The sequence below is a fragment of the Phyllostomus discolor genome, chromosome 3 (assembly GCF_004126475.2).
Source record: "Phyllostomus discolor isolate MPI-MPIP mPhyDis1 chromosome 3, mPhyDis1.pri.v3, whole genome shotgun sequence".
Taxonomy (NCBI): domain Eukaryota; kingdom Metazoa; phylum Chordata; class Mammalia; order Chiroptera; family Phyllostomidae; genus Phyllostomus; species Phyllostomus discolor.
Window position 1 is genome coordinate 115209207 of NC_040905.2, and position 16468 is coordinate 115225674.

The following is a 16468-nucleotide window of genomic DNA, read 5'->3' on the forward strand; positions in this document are numbered from 1 at the left end:
ACAGTCTGATGGGAACTCCTTTGTAGGTGATTGTCCCCTTATCTCTTGCTGCTTCTAGGATTCTCTCCTTCGTTTTTACCTTGGCTAATGTAATTATGATGTGCCGTGGTGTGTTTCTTCTTGGGTCCAACTTCTTTGGGGCTCTCTGAGCTTCTTGGATTTCTTGGAAGACTGTTCCCTTTGCCAGATTGGGGAAGTTCTCCTTTATTATTTGTTCAAATACGTGCTCAATTTGTTGCTTTTCCCCTTCCGATTCTGGTACCCCTATAATTCGGATATTGGAACGTTTAAAGGTGTCTTGGATGCTCTTAATCTTTTCCTCGATTTTTTGAATTCTTATTTCATCATGCTTTCCTGCTTGGTTGATTCTATCTTCCTTCTGGTCCACTGTATTGCTTTGAGACTCGGATTCCTTCCTTTCACTATTGGCTCTCCTCGGAGTATCTTCCTGCATCTCTTTTATGGTAACCTGCATCCTTTCATCTAAATTGCGCTCCAAATCAACCAGTTCCATGAGCTTTCTGATCACCAGTGTTTTGACTGTGCATCTGATAGATTGGCTATTTCTTGGTTGCTCAAAAAGATGAGTCCTGGGAGACTAATCTGCTCTGTTGAGAACATATTTTCCCCCTGTCTCTCCTCCCCCCCCCCCCAACCCCGGTGTGGTTGCTCTTGTTACGGTGGGGGTCAAAGCCTTAGGTGTTCACCGGGGCTGGGCACCCCAGTCGCTAGGTTGTGACGTTATATGTGGGGGCGGGGCGGGAGCCGGAGCGGGGACAGGAGAAAACAATGGCGGTAGTTCTGCTCTCCTCCACTCAGACCCCTCTCTGGGCTCCCGGGCTGCGAGTTCTGCCCTGGTCCACAATCGCCACCCCTCTGGGTCTGCCAGCCGCAGCTTGCATACTCAGGGATCACCGCTGCACTCTTGCGCCCTGGATGGCTGTCGCGCCGATTTCGTGCCAAACTTTCCCCAACCTCCACGCGCCGCCGACCCACGCCTGGCTGGCTCATCTTCTCCTACCAGTCCGGATGAACGCGTCTACTTCAACTTCTTGGCTGCGCAACTTCCATTCAGATAAATCCTCTGCTGGATCTGGGTGTTATTCTGACTGTAAATTATTGTTGTAAATTATTGTTGTTCTAATCTTGGTTGTGCGAGGAGGTACGGTATATCCACCTATTCCTCCATCTTGCTGGAAGTTCCCAAACAAAATATTTTTAGAAAAGATCTATACTCAGAAAATTTATGACACTGAAGAAAGGATTTGAAGAATATACAGATAAGAGGAAGCATATATGTGTTCATGGGTAGGAAGAATTAACATCATTAAAATGCCCATACTGCCCAAAGCTATCTATAGGTTCAACACTATTCCTATCAAGATGCCAGCAGCATATTTCATGAGCTAGAACAAATATTCCAAAAATTTATGTGGAACCACAATAGGCTTTGAATAGCCACAGCAATCTTGAGAAAGAATAACTAAGTTGGAAAACTCACACCTCTGATATCAAACTATCCTACAAAATCATAGTAATCAAAACAGCATGGTTCTGGCATAAAAACAGATGTATAGTTCAATGGAACACAATAGAGAACCCAGAAATAAAGTCATGCCTTTATAGGCAATTAATATTAGACTAAGGAGTCAAAAAGATACAATAAGGCAAAATTGAACAGATTAGTGCAAAAAAATGAAACTAGGCAACCTTCTTATCTGTACACAAGAGTAAACTCAAAATGGATTAAAGACTTAAATGTTAGACTCAAATCCATAAAAATCCTAGAAGGGAGCATGGGCAGTAAGATCTTGGACATTTCTCATCAATATTTTTTCTGATACATCATCTCAGGCAAGGGAAACAGAAGAAAAATAAACAAACAGGGGGCATAAAACTAAAAAAGTTTTGCACAGCAAAGGGAACAATTAACAAAATGAAGAGACAACCCAGTGAATGGAAGAACATATTCACCAGTGATGCATCTGATAAGAGGGTAATATCCAACATTTATAAAGAACTTATACAACCAAAAAAGAAATCCAATTTAAAAATTGAGCAAAGGACCTAAATAGACACTTCTCTGAAGAGGACATATGGATGGCCAATAAACATGCAAAGATGTTCAACGTCATTAATCATCAGAGAACTACAAATTAAAACTATGATGAGATATCACTTCATACCTGTCAGAACACCTATCATCAATAAATTAACTGAGATGTGGAAAAAAGAGAATCCTTGTGCACTGTTGGTGAGAATGCAGATTAGTGCAACCACTGTAAAAAGCAATTTGGAATTACCTCAGAAAATTAGAAATGGAACTGCCTTATAACCCAGTGATGCCACTTCAGGGAATATATCCAAATAAACCTGAAATATTAATTCAAAACAATATATGCACCCCTAAGTTCATCGCAGCATTATTTATAATAGATAATATTTGGAAGCAGCCCAAGTGTCCATCAAGTGAATGAGTAGATTAAATAAAAGCTGTAGTACATTTACATGATGGAATATTACTCAGCCACAAAAAGAAGGAAATTTTACCCTTTGTAATGCCATGGATAGACACGGAGAGTATTATACTAAGTGAAATAAGCCAGCTCGAGAAAGACAAGCACCATATAATTTCAATCATATGTGGAATCTACTGAGCAAAATAAACAGACAAAACAGAAACAGACTCATAGTTATAAAAAGACGAAAAGCTATCAGAGGGGAGGGAGGTTGTGGGGATGGATAAAAAAGGTAAAGTGATTAAGCAAAAACAAACAAACAAACAAAGCTCATAGACACAGACACCAGTATGGTGATCACCAGAGGGAAAGGTGGGTGGGGGGAGGTAGAAGAGGGTAAACTGGGGACAAATGGTGATGAACAGAGACTTGATTGGGTGGTGAACACACAATACAATATACAGATGATGCATTATAAAATTGTACATGTGAAACCTATATAATTTTACTATGTCACCCCAATAAATGCAATAAAAAAGAAAAACTACTGAGACCTCCAGCCAAGATGAAGGCATAGGTACATACAATTGGCCTCCTCACACAACCAAAAGAAGGACAACAACAAATTTGAAAAGAAAAAATCACCAGAACTGCCAGAAAATCAAACTGTGCAGAAGTCCTACACCCAAGGGGTTAAAGAAGAAACATTCATCCAGACTGGTAAGAGGGGCAGAGAGGGGCAGCCAGGGGGAAGAGAATGCTCATGGAAAGGTAGCAGGTGGAGGACAAGGCAGGAGAGGTGGTGGCACCACATTCCCATACAGATGAACCAGAAGGAATAATGGAGGAGGGAGACAGACCTCGCATCCCCGGCTTCCAGTGCTGGTAAATAAAGCCTCAAAATTTCTGACTGTAAAAATCTGTGGAGGTTGCAGCACCAAGAGAAACTCCAAGCCTCACAGGACAATTCCTTGGAGAGACCCACAGAATCCTAGAATGTACACAAACCCACTCACCCTGGAATTAGCACCAGAAGGGCCCAATTTGCTTGTGGGAAACACAGGAACTGACTGAAAGTGGGTGGAAAGCCGAGAAAGCAGCATTGTTCCCTCTCAGACCCCTCCCCACATACAGCACCACAACACAGCAACGCACTTTGCCCTGCCCTGATGAATACCTAACACTCCACCCCTTACAATGTAACAGGTGTGCCGAGACAAAGAAATATGGTCCAAAGTAAAGAACAGATCAAAACTCCAGAAAAGGAACTAAGCAATGAGGAGATAGCCAACGTATCAGATGCGCAGTTCAAAACACTGATAATCAGGATACTGACAGAAATACTTGAGGGTGGTAAAAAATAGAGGATGATGTGAAGGTCATGCAAAGTGAAATAAAGAATAATATGCAGGGAACCAATAACAAAGGGAAAGAAATCAGGATTCAAATCAATAATTTGGAACAGAAGAAAGAAATAAATATTCAACCAGAACAGAATGAAGAAACAAGAATTCAACACAATGAGGAGAGGCCTAGGAACCTCAGGGACAACTTTAAATGTTCCAACATTTGAATCCTGGGGGTGCCAGAAGGAGAAGAGGAAGAGCAAAAAATTGAAAACTTATTTGAACAAATAATGAAGGAGAACTTCCCCAATCTGGCAAAGGAAATAGACTTCCAGGAAGTCCAGGAAGCCCAAAGAGTCCAAAAGAAGTTGGACCCAAGGAAGCACACACCAAGGCACATCATAATTACATTACCCAAGATTAAAGGTAAGGACAGAATATTAAAAGCAGCAAGAGAAAATGAGACAGTTACAAGAAAGGAGTTCCCATAAGACTGTCAAGCTGATTTCCCAAAAGAAATCTTAAGGGCAAGAGGTGGCAGGAGAGAAGTATTCCAAGTCATGAAAGGCAAGGACCTACATCCAAGATTCCTGTCTCCAGCAAAGCTTTCATTTAGAATGGAAGGGCAGATAAAGTGCTTCCCAGATAAGGTCAAGTCAAAGGAGTTTATCATCACAAAGCCCTTATTACATGAAATGTTAAAGGGACTTATGTAAGAAAAGAAGATCAAAACGATGAACAGTAAAATGCCAACAAACTTATAACTACCAACAACTGAACATAAAACACAACAAAACCAAAAACAAACTAAACAAACAACTAGAACAGGAAGAGAATCACAGAAGAAATGAGATCACATGGAGGGTTTTCGTGGGGGGTGTGGAGGGAGAGGGGAAAAAGGTACAGGGAATAAGAAACATAAATGGTAGGTAAAAGATAGACAGGGGAAGGTTAGAAATAGCATAGGAAATGAAGAAGCCAAAGAACTGACATGTACATCCCAGGGACATGACCTAAGGGGGTGGGAATGCAGGTGGGGGTGCAGGGTGAAGGGGAATAAAGGGGGGAAAATGGGACAACTGTAATCGCATAATCACACACACACACACACACACACACACGGCCTGGTCAGGCCGCAGCTGGGTCCACGGGTTCCTGAAAGGTGGGTAAGGCGTCGGCGATGGGAGACAGATGACAACACTCCTCAGAGGACGGTGATGCTCTGTTCCATTTATTGCAAGTACAAGCAGGTTTTTATATTTTAATTTTTGGTAGTGATTAACATTTGCGGTTAGGGGAAGTAGAAAAAAAATTAATACAAAGGTAACCAGGAATTCGTACAAGAGTTTCTATGGATTCAGTTATATTAAACAAAGATTGTTTTGACCAGGAGAGCCATAAATCAGACAACTAGAAATAGCTATATGTACAGAGTTTAAATATCTTATTGTTCATTAAAGTTCTCAGAATCTGTCATCTGACTCCCTGGTAACTGTTTCTACGTGCTTAGTTTGTAATAGCTAACCAGCTTTTCTTATTTCTTTGCCTGTCTAATTTTATTTGATATATATTCCTATTCAAGGTAAAGGAGGGGCTGTTACTCCAACAACTTTAGACATTCAGGGGCTATTTCATTAGAGGAGATTTTGTTCTCTAGTCAAGAAATTATTTTGTGGAACTTCATTGGAATTATGCAAATCAATAAACCTGAAATACAGGTGTCTAACAATCCCACCACCTTTTGATCACCAAAACAAACATGTAAGGAGAGATAAACAGGAAATCCAGCCACCGTAAACCTGTTATGTTCCTTAGTCAATAAACACCAGGGAGGTCTGCTTTGAACTAGCCTTTCCATGAAATTTAAACTATTATAAGGCACTTGGACTCCATCCTTATTGACTATTCTAATGCCATCCTCATTATATGCTCCTGTATAAGGCAATGGGGGATCTGGAACCCTCTGGAGACTATTAGCTCCTCTTGGGGGATACCATAATTTGCCATTAATCCAATACGCTACCCAGGGGTATCCCTGAGGTGTGGGTAGGGGTCTATATAGTTTTTTCTTGTTTTCTTGAAAGACCCTTTGTATCTGTGGGTAGTAAGGAACAGGCGTGGGAAAATCTGCCAATAATTCAGCTTGTTGTAACTGATTCATGAATTCTTTTATGGGAACAATCGGGGATAATTTCTTACTCAGGTTTATAAACACCTTGTTTAAAACAATTTGGGCACGATTCAATAGTCTAGGGAGAACTAGTTGTTCCTTCAGAATTTTCCTCAAATCAATCATTGACTCTCTTCAAGCCTCTTTCTTTTCATGGCCTGTTCTTATGGGAATCAGGGTACAAAGTGAGACCATGATTAATATTAGCAAGGAAATTATTAAGAGCAATCCCCAGGAAAACTGCTGCCCCCCTTTGTATGTCACGCTCTCTTCCAGGAAGATGGATTCCTTGAATTCCCTCATTCCATGTTTGGACCTTGTCAGACAACATGGTTGGAAGAGGGAGTGGCACACACACACACACACACACACACACGCACGCACATGAGATATATCAGCCTTAAATAGCACATTAGACCAAATGGACATAACTGATATCTACAGGGCCTTTCACCCCAGAACACCAGATTATACATCCTTCTCCAGTGCACATGGAACATTCTCAAGGTTAGACCACATGTTGGAACACAAAAATAGCCCCCACGAATTTAAGGAGGTGAACATCATACCAGCATGTACTCCAACCACGATGCTCTGAAAAGTCAAACTAACAGGAGAATGATAGGGGAACTCAGGTGTTAACGAGTTTAGTCTTAATTGACAGGCTCAGGTGAATAGTGCTGGCGGAAAGCTGTTATTCGAAAACTGTGAAGCTTTGGAATAAAGACTCCTTCCCTTCATCACCGAAGCTTTGCCTCTGGGATTGTGCCTGGAGGGAAGTGGCAGGCAGCCGGACCCCACTTGCTGTTCAGTAGCACATGCATGTGATGTATCATAGGATTCTACACTTCAAACCCCTACAGTCTCACCAACCAATGCCACCCCAATAAATTTAATTTTTTTAAGAAGGGGAAAGACAGGTGGCCAACAGATGTATAAAAAGATGCTCAACATCACTAATCATCAGAGAAACTCAAATTAAAACCACAGTGAGGTTTTAATCATCATCAATAAACTCATCATCAATAAATCAACAAACAACAAGTGCTGGCGAGACCGTGGAGAAAAGGGAACCCTGGTGCACTGTTGGTGGGAGTGCAGACTGGTGCAGCCACTGTGGGAAACAGCATGGAATTTCTCCAAAACTCAGAATGGATCTCCCCTATGACCCAGTGACCCCACTTCTGGGTACATATGTGAAGAAACCCCACCACAACTGGAGAGAATGCCTGTGTTCATTGCAGCGTTACTTACAACCGCCAGGATTTGGAAGCAACTGAAGCACCCAGTACACTCGGTACTCAGCAGATGAGCACTGACAAGGGGGGACACATACACACAGTGGAACACTCCACGTGGCCATGAAAAGGATGAAATCTTACCGTTATGCTCAGTGAAATCAGTCAGTCACAGAAAGACGGATACCACATGATCTCACTCATATGCAGAATCCAAAGAACGAAATAAACAAATAAAATAGAAACAGGCCATAGACGCAGAAAACAGACAGGGTGGCCAGAGTGGGATGGGCGGCTGCGTGAAAAGGGGGAGGGATGCAGAAGGACAGATTGGCCATCACAGACAGTCACGGGGACGCAGCCCAGCACAGGGAGCACAGCTGTGGTGCTGTGGACACTGTGTGTGGTGCTCGGGGGGCACTGCAGATATCAGGGTGGGGGGGGACAGTTTTTAAAGTCTTAATATATGATTATGTAATCACTGTGTTGTGCACCTGAAACTGATACAAAATAATATCGAATACAAACTGTAACTGAAAAAGAAAGTTGAGAACAGCTTCTCTAACAGTTGCTTGAACACATAAGTTGATGACAGCACGATTCACAACATCCAAAGGTGGAAAGAGTCTGTCAGCTCAGGATTCAACAAGAAAATTATCCGTCCACACAATGGAATGTTATTTGGCCGTAAAAAGGAATGCAGTCCTGACACGTGCTTTAAGGCAGCCCAACCTTGGAAAAACCTCCTGCTAAGTGAAAGAAGCCAGACACACACGTACACACACACACACGTTGTGTGATTCCCATTTATACGAAATGTGCAGAGCAGGTGAGTCCACAGAAGCAGAGAGCAGGGTCGTGGTTACCGGGGCCCAGGGGGCGGGAGGCATCACTGCAGGGGGACAAAGCTGCTGTCTGGGGGCGAGGACGTCCTGGAGGAGGCGGTGGTGATGGCTGCCCAGCAGTGGGAGTGTGCTCACCTCACTGAGCTGTGCGCCTAACAGTGCTTAACATGGTCAGTTTTCGTTCTGTGTACTCTGCCACAACCAAAAGGTGGAGGACTCCCCAAAACTGCGGGGAATAAAGTGTTTTCAGCAAAGCTGCTCCCACACATCCAGCAGACCACCCTGCATCTGCACACACCCCACCAGGCCTCCCTGAGCCTTACCTGTGAGGCTGATGGAACCCCAGCTGGTCACCCAACATACCTTCTTCTCAGAGACATTTAGGGAGGCAGGTGGGAGGATGACCTGGCTGATGTGCTTGGAGAGTGTCACCAGGGCCCCCAGTTTCAGGAGGGCAATGTCTGTGCCCACCTCCACAGACGGGCTGCGTGCGGTTGAACTTGGGGTGGCAGATGATCTGAGTCACATTTGTCAGTTTGTCCTGGTCATTGAGTCTCAGCTGCCCAACTCGGACCCTCACTGGACAAGCCTCCAAGTCCTCCCTGAGGGAGAGAGACCAGGAGCTTCGGCTGTCCATCTGCCATTGAAATGGAGGAGGAGGTGCCCAGGGACACAGAAGTGCCCCATCTTCCCTGCCCTCCACTGTGACACAGCAGCCCTTCCTCCTCCCAGTGGTCAGGGTCACTGTCCCTACAGAGATCGTGGCACTTCCTCGTGCCCATTGGCCTCTAGACACAAGGAAGTCAACGCGTCCAGGCTCCAGCTGTAGCTTACATCTCAGTGATGTTCCTTGGGCCCTGGCCAGCATGGCTCAGTTGGTGTGAGTGCCATTCCATACAGGAAGGTTGCAGGTTCAAATCCCAGTCAGGGCACGTACCCAGCTTGGGGGTTGGTCCCCAGTCTGGGTGCAGGAGCATGGGACCCCAGTCCGGATGGGAAGGATCCCTGGTCTGGGCAGGTGTGGGAGGCAAGTGATCAGTGCTTCCCTCTCTCATTCCTGTTTCTCTCCCTTACTCTCTGTAGAAACCAATGAAAAACAATGTACTCAGGTGAGGACAAAATAATAATAATAATAATATTCCTCAGTGCAGTTTGCCTGGCCCTGACAGTGTCACTCCCTCATGGGGCTTGCCCACACCAACACTTGGACACCAAGTGTCTGCCGAGTCCCGTGGTGCAGACGACAGCCTGGACCTGCAGGGGGGCCCTTCCTGGTACTGGGACCCTCAGAACTGGCAGCCTTTAGTGTCCCCGACTTCACCGCCTGAGCAGCCTCTGAGGAGTGGGGCACGCTGCTTCACCTGAGAGGCTCCGATGTCGTCACCGACTGTCATTATGAAGGGGGTGTCCCTGTATGCCTGACCAAGGGAACCCAAGTATTCAGTGTGGTGAGCCCCTGCATCTCTCAGGGCTCAGCTCCCCTCTCCGGAGCACACAGCCTGCCTAACATGTAGCCTCACCCCTGAGGCAGATCCGTGCGGGTCAGGGAAGCCCAGAGCCTCAGACCCAGCCTCATTTGGAAACAGGGTCACTGCAGGTGTAGCTGCGGTGTGAAGATGAGGTCAGACGGGAGTAGGGTGGGCCCAAAATCCAGTGATGGGTGTCCTCGTCAGAAGAGGTGAGGATGCAGAGAGACACAGAGGAGACAGGGAGGGGTGGGAGGGGGAGGGGGAGAAACTCAGCCACAGGCCAAGGGTTACCAGCCTCACCAGAAGTGGGTGACTGGAGAGCCTTGGAAGAGCTGTGGTCCCGGACACCTGGATTTCAGACTTCTGGACTCCAGACAGTAAGAGGATGGATATGTGTTGTTTTTAGAACACACCCCCAATCTGTGGATTTTATTACAGAGACCCCAGGCCACCAGCACAGGTGGGAGAGTCTGATGGTGACTGAGGTGTTTTTCTACCTCGAGGGGAGAGTGTGCCCCTAGGTAGAATGCACTTCTAAGCCCTGAAGGTGTCTCTGGATACCTCTCACTAGGAGAAGAGGCCAACACCTGTGGGCTCTTACTTCAGAGTCCCCCTGGGCACTGACTGGCTCTGGAAGGGCCTCTCTGGGGGACAAAGCCCCGCTGGCTCAGCTACCCCAGCCCCAGCTCTGCCAGACCAGGGCCCAGGGGGAACTGATCCCAGACACTACAAGCAACACGCCATCCCCAGCCTCCATCTCCAGCCCAGGCCTCTTGGCTTAGCCGGCCTGGCATTATAGCCCAGCCCAGGAGGTGAGGTGCTCTGGTGGTGATTTGAGCCAGATGGAGAGCAGGGCCGTGGGCCCATCCTCAGGAGAGAGAGCCCTGAGGGTGCTCCCTTTGGCCATGCCTACAGACACAGTCCCAGCTCAGGTGGGTCAGACCCCGCCCTCCCTCCAACACCTGGTCCTAGCCAGGCCCCTCTCCCTCCCTTGGGAGCTCTGGCCCTGGAGTCTCTCAGACCCGCATTCTTCACCCTGCAAACTCTAAAACTCTGACCATGCCTCCCACCAGCAGAGGAAAGCTTTCACGGGCTGCAAAGGGATTCACAATGCCATGGAACCAGGCAGCAAGGCAGGCACAGCCACACCCTCCTGCAGGCAGAGGGCCAACTGGATCTGAGTGGGTCACCTGGCAGCCGCCCTTCAGCGTGGCCCCACTGACAGGTGCCTGGGACTCCAAGGAGCACAGGCCAGGCTATGCTTGTGTCAGCCCCTCCCCCCTCCCTGGGTGGAGCAGACCCCCAGGGGGCCCATCTGCACAGTGGTGCCTTCCAGCTGAGTCTCAGGCCTCATTTTCCCAGAAAAGGGCTTTGCTGCAGAGCTCCGGGCTCCCAGGAAAGCCAGGCTGCAGTCCCTGGGCACCTGGGGGGAGCAGCCCCTGACCCACCCACCCTGGAACTTTCACTCTCCCTAACTCCAGAGTCCAATCTCCCCCCAGGCACCCAGGTCACAGTTAAAGGAGAGGACTGTTATCCCCCTGGTCCCAGGCAGTAGGGGTCTTGGTTACTGAAAGTTCTCAAAGGCTGCCATCACACTTGAGAAATGAGACTCTGGGGACCAGCCTATCTCTGAAGGGTGTGGAGGACCCTCCCCCACAATAGAGGGCTGCCTCAGGCTGCAAGGGCTCTGGTGGGTCCTGGCCCAACCTGAAGATATAGGGACCCACCCAGAAACGGGGTGGGTTCAGTAGAAGTATGTACATTGCTTCCTCGGAGCAGGGAGTGACCTGACAGCTGACTAGATTAGAAACAGAGGAGCATTTCTGGTCCACTGCAACCCTCATTCCACCCACAGTAAAGAGAGAGGAGCTTTGCAAATGAGTGGGAGGATGATGCAGCCTAGTTCCTCTCCAGCAGGGGGCGCCAACTGAGGAGAACGGTATGGGTGAATGATGAACTTCTGCCTCTTCACTCCTCTCTGGCCACCTCCAACCAGTGAGGACCCGGGAGTGAAAGGTACCCACAAACTTGAGATGGGCAGAACAGGGAAACTGGCCTTGTCCCTGGCCTCCTGCAGGTTCTCCTGCTCAAGAGAAGCTCTGAATGAGAGACAGAGATTCTGCATTGGAGCAGGTAGCCTTTTTCACCCCTAGAAACGGGGCTGTACTTTACTGGGCCCAAGAAGCTGATCACACTGGAGAAGGAGGGTTAGGTACATGGACTCAGAAAGAGCAGGAGTGACAATGGAAACCCAAATCTCTCTGCTTTCACACTGCCAAGTCCGAGTCATTCCAAACACCAGTTACTGGCTGATTGGGATGGAAGGAGGAAGGATGGAGTTCTGATGCAGGACTGTTCGGGGAGCAGTCCTCTGTGCTGAGGTTTCAGAGCCCAGGCAGAAAACCCGCCCTTCACCCCACCAAGAGAACCCACCCACGTGGCCCTGGTCCATGCTGCGGTAACGGTTGCCCGTCCACCTCCTCCCAACACCATCCACCTTCTGTAGCCTGGGCTCCCCCACCAGGAAGATCCCACCCAGCAGCTGCCTCGGCAACTCCCACAGGTAAGTGCACTCAGTCCACATTCTGGTTTTGATGCAGTTTAATGAGCTACAGAGTGGGCAGGAGACCTGGAATGCTACCTCCCACCCTGACCCCAGTGGGGCCTCTCCCTTTTACCTGTCAAGGGAGAGACAGATGCTGAAGGAGGGGACAGGCAGAAGGTATTCAGAGCAGGGGGTGGAGGAAGGTGCTAGGTGCAGTGAAAAGCTAGCTTTGGGCAAGGAGTAGGGAGGGTCCCCCAAACTCCCTAGAGTGACTGCCTTCATCACATGTGGGCAACATTCTTGTCCCTGCCCTGGGCTCAAGTAGATGAGTTGACATAGCGGTGGATCCAGGACAAGAAGGATGTCACTCGGGCATAGACTCCAGGAAAGTTGGGATGGCCACAGCCTGTCCCCCAACTCACCACTCCAACCTGCAACCAGGTGCCGATCACGTTACAGACCAAGGGGCCCCCAGAGTCACCCTGTGGGAAGAAGAGACAGATGTTCAATACTCAGGGTCCCTGTGAGCAGGAAGAAGAGATGGAGGCAACAGTTGGGGCAGGGCTCGGGGGTCTCACCCGGCAGGAGTCCCGGCCCTTGCTCCCTGCACACAGCATGTCGTCCTTGATAAACCGGTTGATCTGTTGGTATCGCTGCCTGCAGATCTTGTGGGCCACAATGGGGACCTCCACCTCTTGCAGGTGGTGGGGTGGGGGCAGCAGCTCTGTGAGAAGAAGCCAGGTCAGCCTGTGGTCCTGAAGGGATGGACAGCAACAGGTCGTGGGTTCCAAGACCACACTGTGAGCCTCAGTGCCCCAGGTGTTACTGGGTGGGAGTTACCCAGGGCTTCAACTCCCTGGGTCATTCCAGGTCAGTGGCTCATAACCTCTAGGTTGACACTGGGGGCACCAAGCTCAGAAAAGAAGCAATGGGATAGATTTTTTCTTGTTATTTTTGTTTTTTTAAAAATTTTTAAAATTTATTTTTAGAGAAAGGGGAAGAAAGGGAGAAAGAGGGAAAGATGCATGGTTGAGTGAGAGAAACATCAATTGGTTGCCTCTCCCAGGGCCCCCAACTGGGGACCTGAACCACACCTCAGGCATGTGCCCTGACTGGGAATCCAACCAGCAACCTTTCAGTTCCCAGGCTGGCGTTCAGTCCACTGAGCCACACCAGCCAGGGCACATTGCTCTTTAATCCACAAATAATTATTTTTTAAAAGCCAGAGCATGTGTTTTCCCCAAGAAATGCAGAGCAAGTTAGGCACGGTGTCAGATTTGACTCTGTCCTTTTCATAATGAATCCGTGAGCAAGTCCCTCAAGTTCTCGCTCCCCTCATTTCTCAAACCCCCATTGGGACTGCAGGGGGAAGGGGAACTGAGGAAAGTGGGGAGACCCACATAAGGGCACACTCAGGGCCTGGTACAGAATGAGAGCAGAGAGACCCCCGTGGCCTGGCCTGGCTCTTGCTCCTCTGGTGTCTGCCCCTCAGCAGAGTCCCCGGGAGCCGTCTGCCTCCCGTTCCCAGGAGAAGCCCCAGGAGGGGTCCCAGCTAAGGCCTCATCTGCAAAGCTTGGCCATCACCCCACTGAGTCTGCCCCTGAGTCTCCTCTCATTTCAACTCCTCATCCTGGTTCTTACCATTGACAGCAATGCGACCCCAGCCTGTCACCCAGCACCTCATGCCTGAGGGGACCGTGAGCCTTGCTGGTGGCAGGGTGACCCAGTTGACCAGGTTAGACTGTTTCACGGGGGCCTTCAGCTTGAGAAGTGCCACGTCCGCCCCACCTTTTCCCTTCTGTGTGATGTTGTACTTGGGGTGACGAATGACCTCAGCCACTTGGATGCTGTGAATGTGTGAGCGTCTCACTTGTCCCACTTGGACCGTGAAGTTCTGAGGCACTGGGTTTTCCCTGGAGGACAGAAGACCAGAAGCTTCGAAGAAGCTTCTGCAGAGCAGAAAGGACCCACCTGACGTTGCCTACCACCCCACAGGGGTGGCAGGTTGGGGCTTACCCTGGAATGCAGTGAGCTGCAGTCAGCACCCACTGGGGGTGGATGAGGGAGCCCCCACACTTGAACCTCCACATCTTATCTGTCGGGGGTGAGATCCACAGGCTCACCTGCCATGGCCACTTCCCAGGGGGGGCATTTTGCCCTCCCACAATGCCTACCAGCTCAGCACCTGGGCTGGGGTCTGGGGAAGCAGAGGAAGAGCCATCAGGGACCCAGGCACCCCTACCTGGCACCCAGCATGGCCCTCATACTCAGTTCCCCTAGGGCCGTCCCCATGTGGGGACTGCCACCAAATCCCAGGGGTGGCCTCTGAGAGACCAGGGTCAGGAGTTTGGAGACAGGGCAGGCTTGGGGATCAGGACTCACCAGAGGACACAGGCATGGAGTCCCCCAAGCAGGGGAGGGTCAGGAAGAACAGCCACAGCATCTGCAGGGAGAGAAGGGAGCCAGAGTGAGGGGAGTAATGGGGCAGGGCCCTGGGACTGGCAGGACAGAGGGTGGGGGGCTGAGCAGCAGCCTCACCATGCCAGGTCTCTCTGCATTCTGCTCCTGGGCCCCTCTGAGCCCCTTTATCCTCCCTGCCCAGGAACTGGGCAAGGGGAAAGCCCACCCTCCCTGGGGGTGGGACGAGGGAGGAGGCAGGGCTTACCCCCTTACCCCTTCAGTGGGAGCAGTGGTGGCCAACAGGCCATCTGTCAAACGAGAAACATTGACTGTCTTCTCGCAGCCCATCAGAGAACTGGGTGCTGGAGACATATCAGTAGTGACATGAACAGTATGCACATGGGAAATTTTTTTAAAAAGATGAAACAAATAGAAGAAAGTAAGGGCATGAATGGAATAGGGGCCTTTGCACCTGAGCCCAGAGCTAGGTGCTAGGAGACCCCGCACTTCCACTGCTCCCCTTCTCGTGAGGTGCACGTCCTCCTCGGAGAAGGAGGGACTTGCTGGAGCCAGAGCCACCACTTGCCAGCAACACCGGGAGTTGGCAGAGGTAGGGAGGACCCTTCCCTGGAGCCTTCGGAGGGCGTGGGGCCCAGCCGACACCTGAGTGTTAGACTTCTGGCCTCCAACACGGACAGGACACGGTTCTGTGGTGAGAGGTCCCAGGCTGTGGTGTCTGCTCCCCCTGTCCAGGACATTGCTGCACACTTGTTCCACTGTCCTAGTCCATCGTGCGCACGATCCAACTTTGTCAAAATGCACAGAGGAGAGTGAGAGAGGGGCCAGTGTGATGCTCTTCTCCTCACCTCTCTTCAGGTCCCAGGAGGACCTCTGCCTGCACCCCAGGAACCAGCCATCCCCCACAGTAGTGGCAGTGCCCCCCCATGCTTCCTGCTTTCTGAAAACAGTAACTTTGTCCCCCAAATCCAACCTGAGGCTGATGCCAGCCACCCGACCAGGCACAGACTTTTCTGTCCTTTGACATTCTGAGACTCATTGTCCACCAACAGTGAGATGGGGCCAGGGAACGGTTGGAGAGGAGAAGGAAGGAGGGGGTGGTCCCCACACTCCTGAACCACTGCCCTGTCCCCAGTGATCCGGGCAATGAGGTCATGTAGGAGTGCCTTGGAGCACTCGGGTTAGCTCAGGTCTCTAGAACTCCATCATTCCCTCTTGGGTCCAGAGTCACTGTCACCCTCGCTGAGGTTGTGGGTACTTTGGGGGCACCCGGAGTCTTCAGGAGACACAGTCATGATCCCACCTGGCCTGGGGGCCCCATCAGAGAGGGGGCCGTGAGCTCCCAGGAAAGGAGGGGCTGGGCCCACAGGCCCACAGGACAAACCCTGTAGGTGGTGAGGGGAGGGTCCCTCCCCATTCCCCCACTGCTGGTCTGGATCAGACCCCAACCTTCACGTACCCTCCACTGTGGATGTGGGTTTGGGGCTGGCTCCCAGGCAGATGACAGGAAGATAAGCCACAGATGTGTCAGCAAGAAGCCACAGGTCCCTGACCCCAGCCTGACACTGGACCCAGTCTTCCTGTCCCCCAGCCCCAGGCTGGGTGATAAGCAGCTGGGCCGGACCAACTGGAGGACAGAGACAGCATTTGAACCTTAGGAGCAGAGCTGCCAGAAGCAGAAGCAAGAGGTTCGTGGGCCTTGGGGGAAAGTCTCATGATAATCGTTGGCAGATAATACAATCTTCCCCCCTGCAAAGCCAAAGCCTCAACTGAAAGGTTTTAAGATTAAGTTTCTCAAGGTGTCTAGATGAAGATAAATATTTTAAACACAAGTTAGGAGAGAAAGAAGAAGAAACTCATCTTTTTAATCTCAGTAACAGGCAGTGAGGTGCCGTACCTGCGAAGACCCAGTGCACAGAGCATCCGGACATTCCCACTGACTGGCGCTGAGAACAGCCTTCACAGGGCTGTTTCAGAG

At 49.8% G+C, this 16468-nt stretch overlaps 1 protein-coding gene across 1 annotated transcript; it reads right to left on the reverse strand.

Annotated features, from left to right (window-relative positions):
* Positions 1–12110: 12110 nt before the first annotated feature.
* Positions 12111–14269, reverse strand: LOC114508454 (mastin-like). Its single transcript, XM_028526374.2, has 4 exons — positions 14089–14269; positions 13714–13985; positions 12651–12796; positions 12111–12554 (listed from the first exon to the last, which is right to left on the reverse strand). Exons 1-4 carry the CDS (start codon positions 14160–14162, stop codon positions 12390–12392), a joined length of 657 nt encoding a protein of 218 aa, XP_028382175.2. The 5' UTR covers positions 14163–14269; the 3' UTR covers positions 12111–12389.
* Between the last annotated feature and the right edge of the window lie 2199 nt (positions 14270–16468).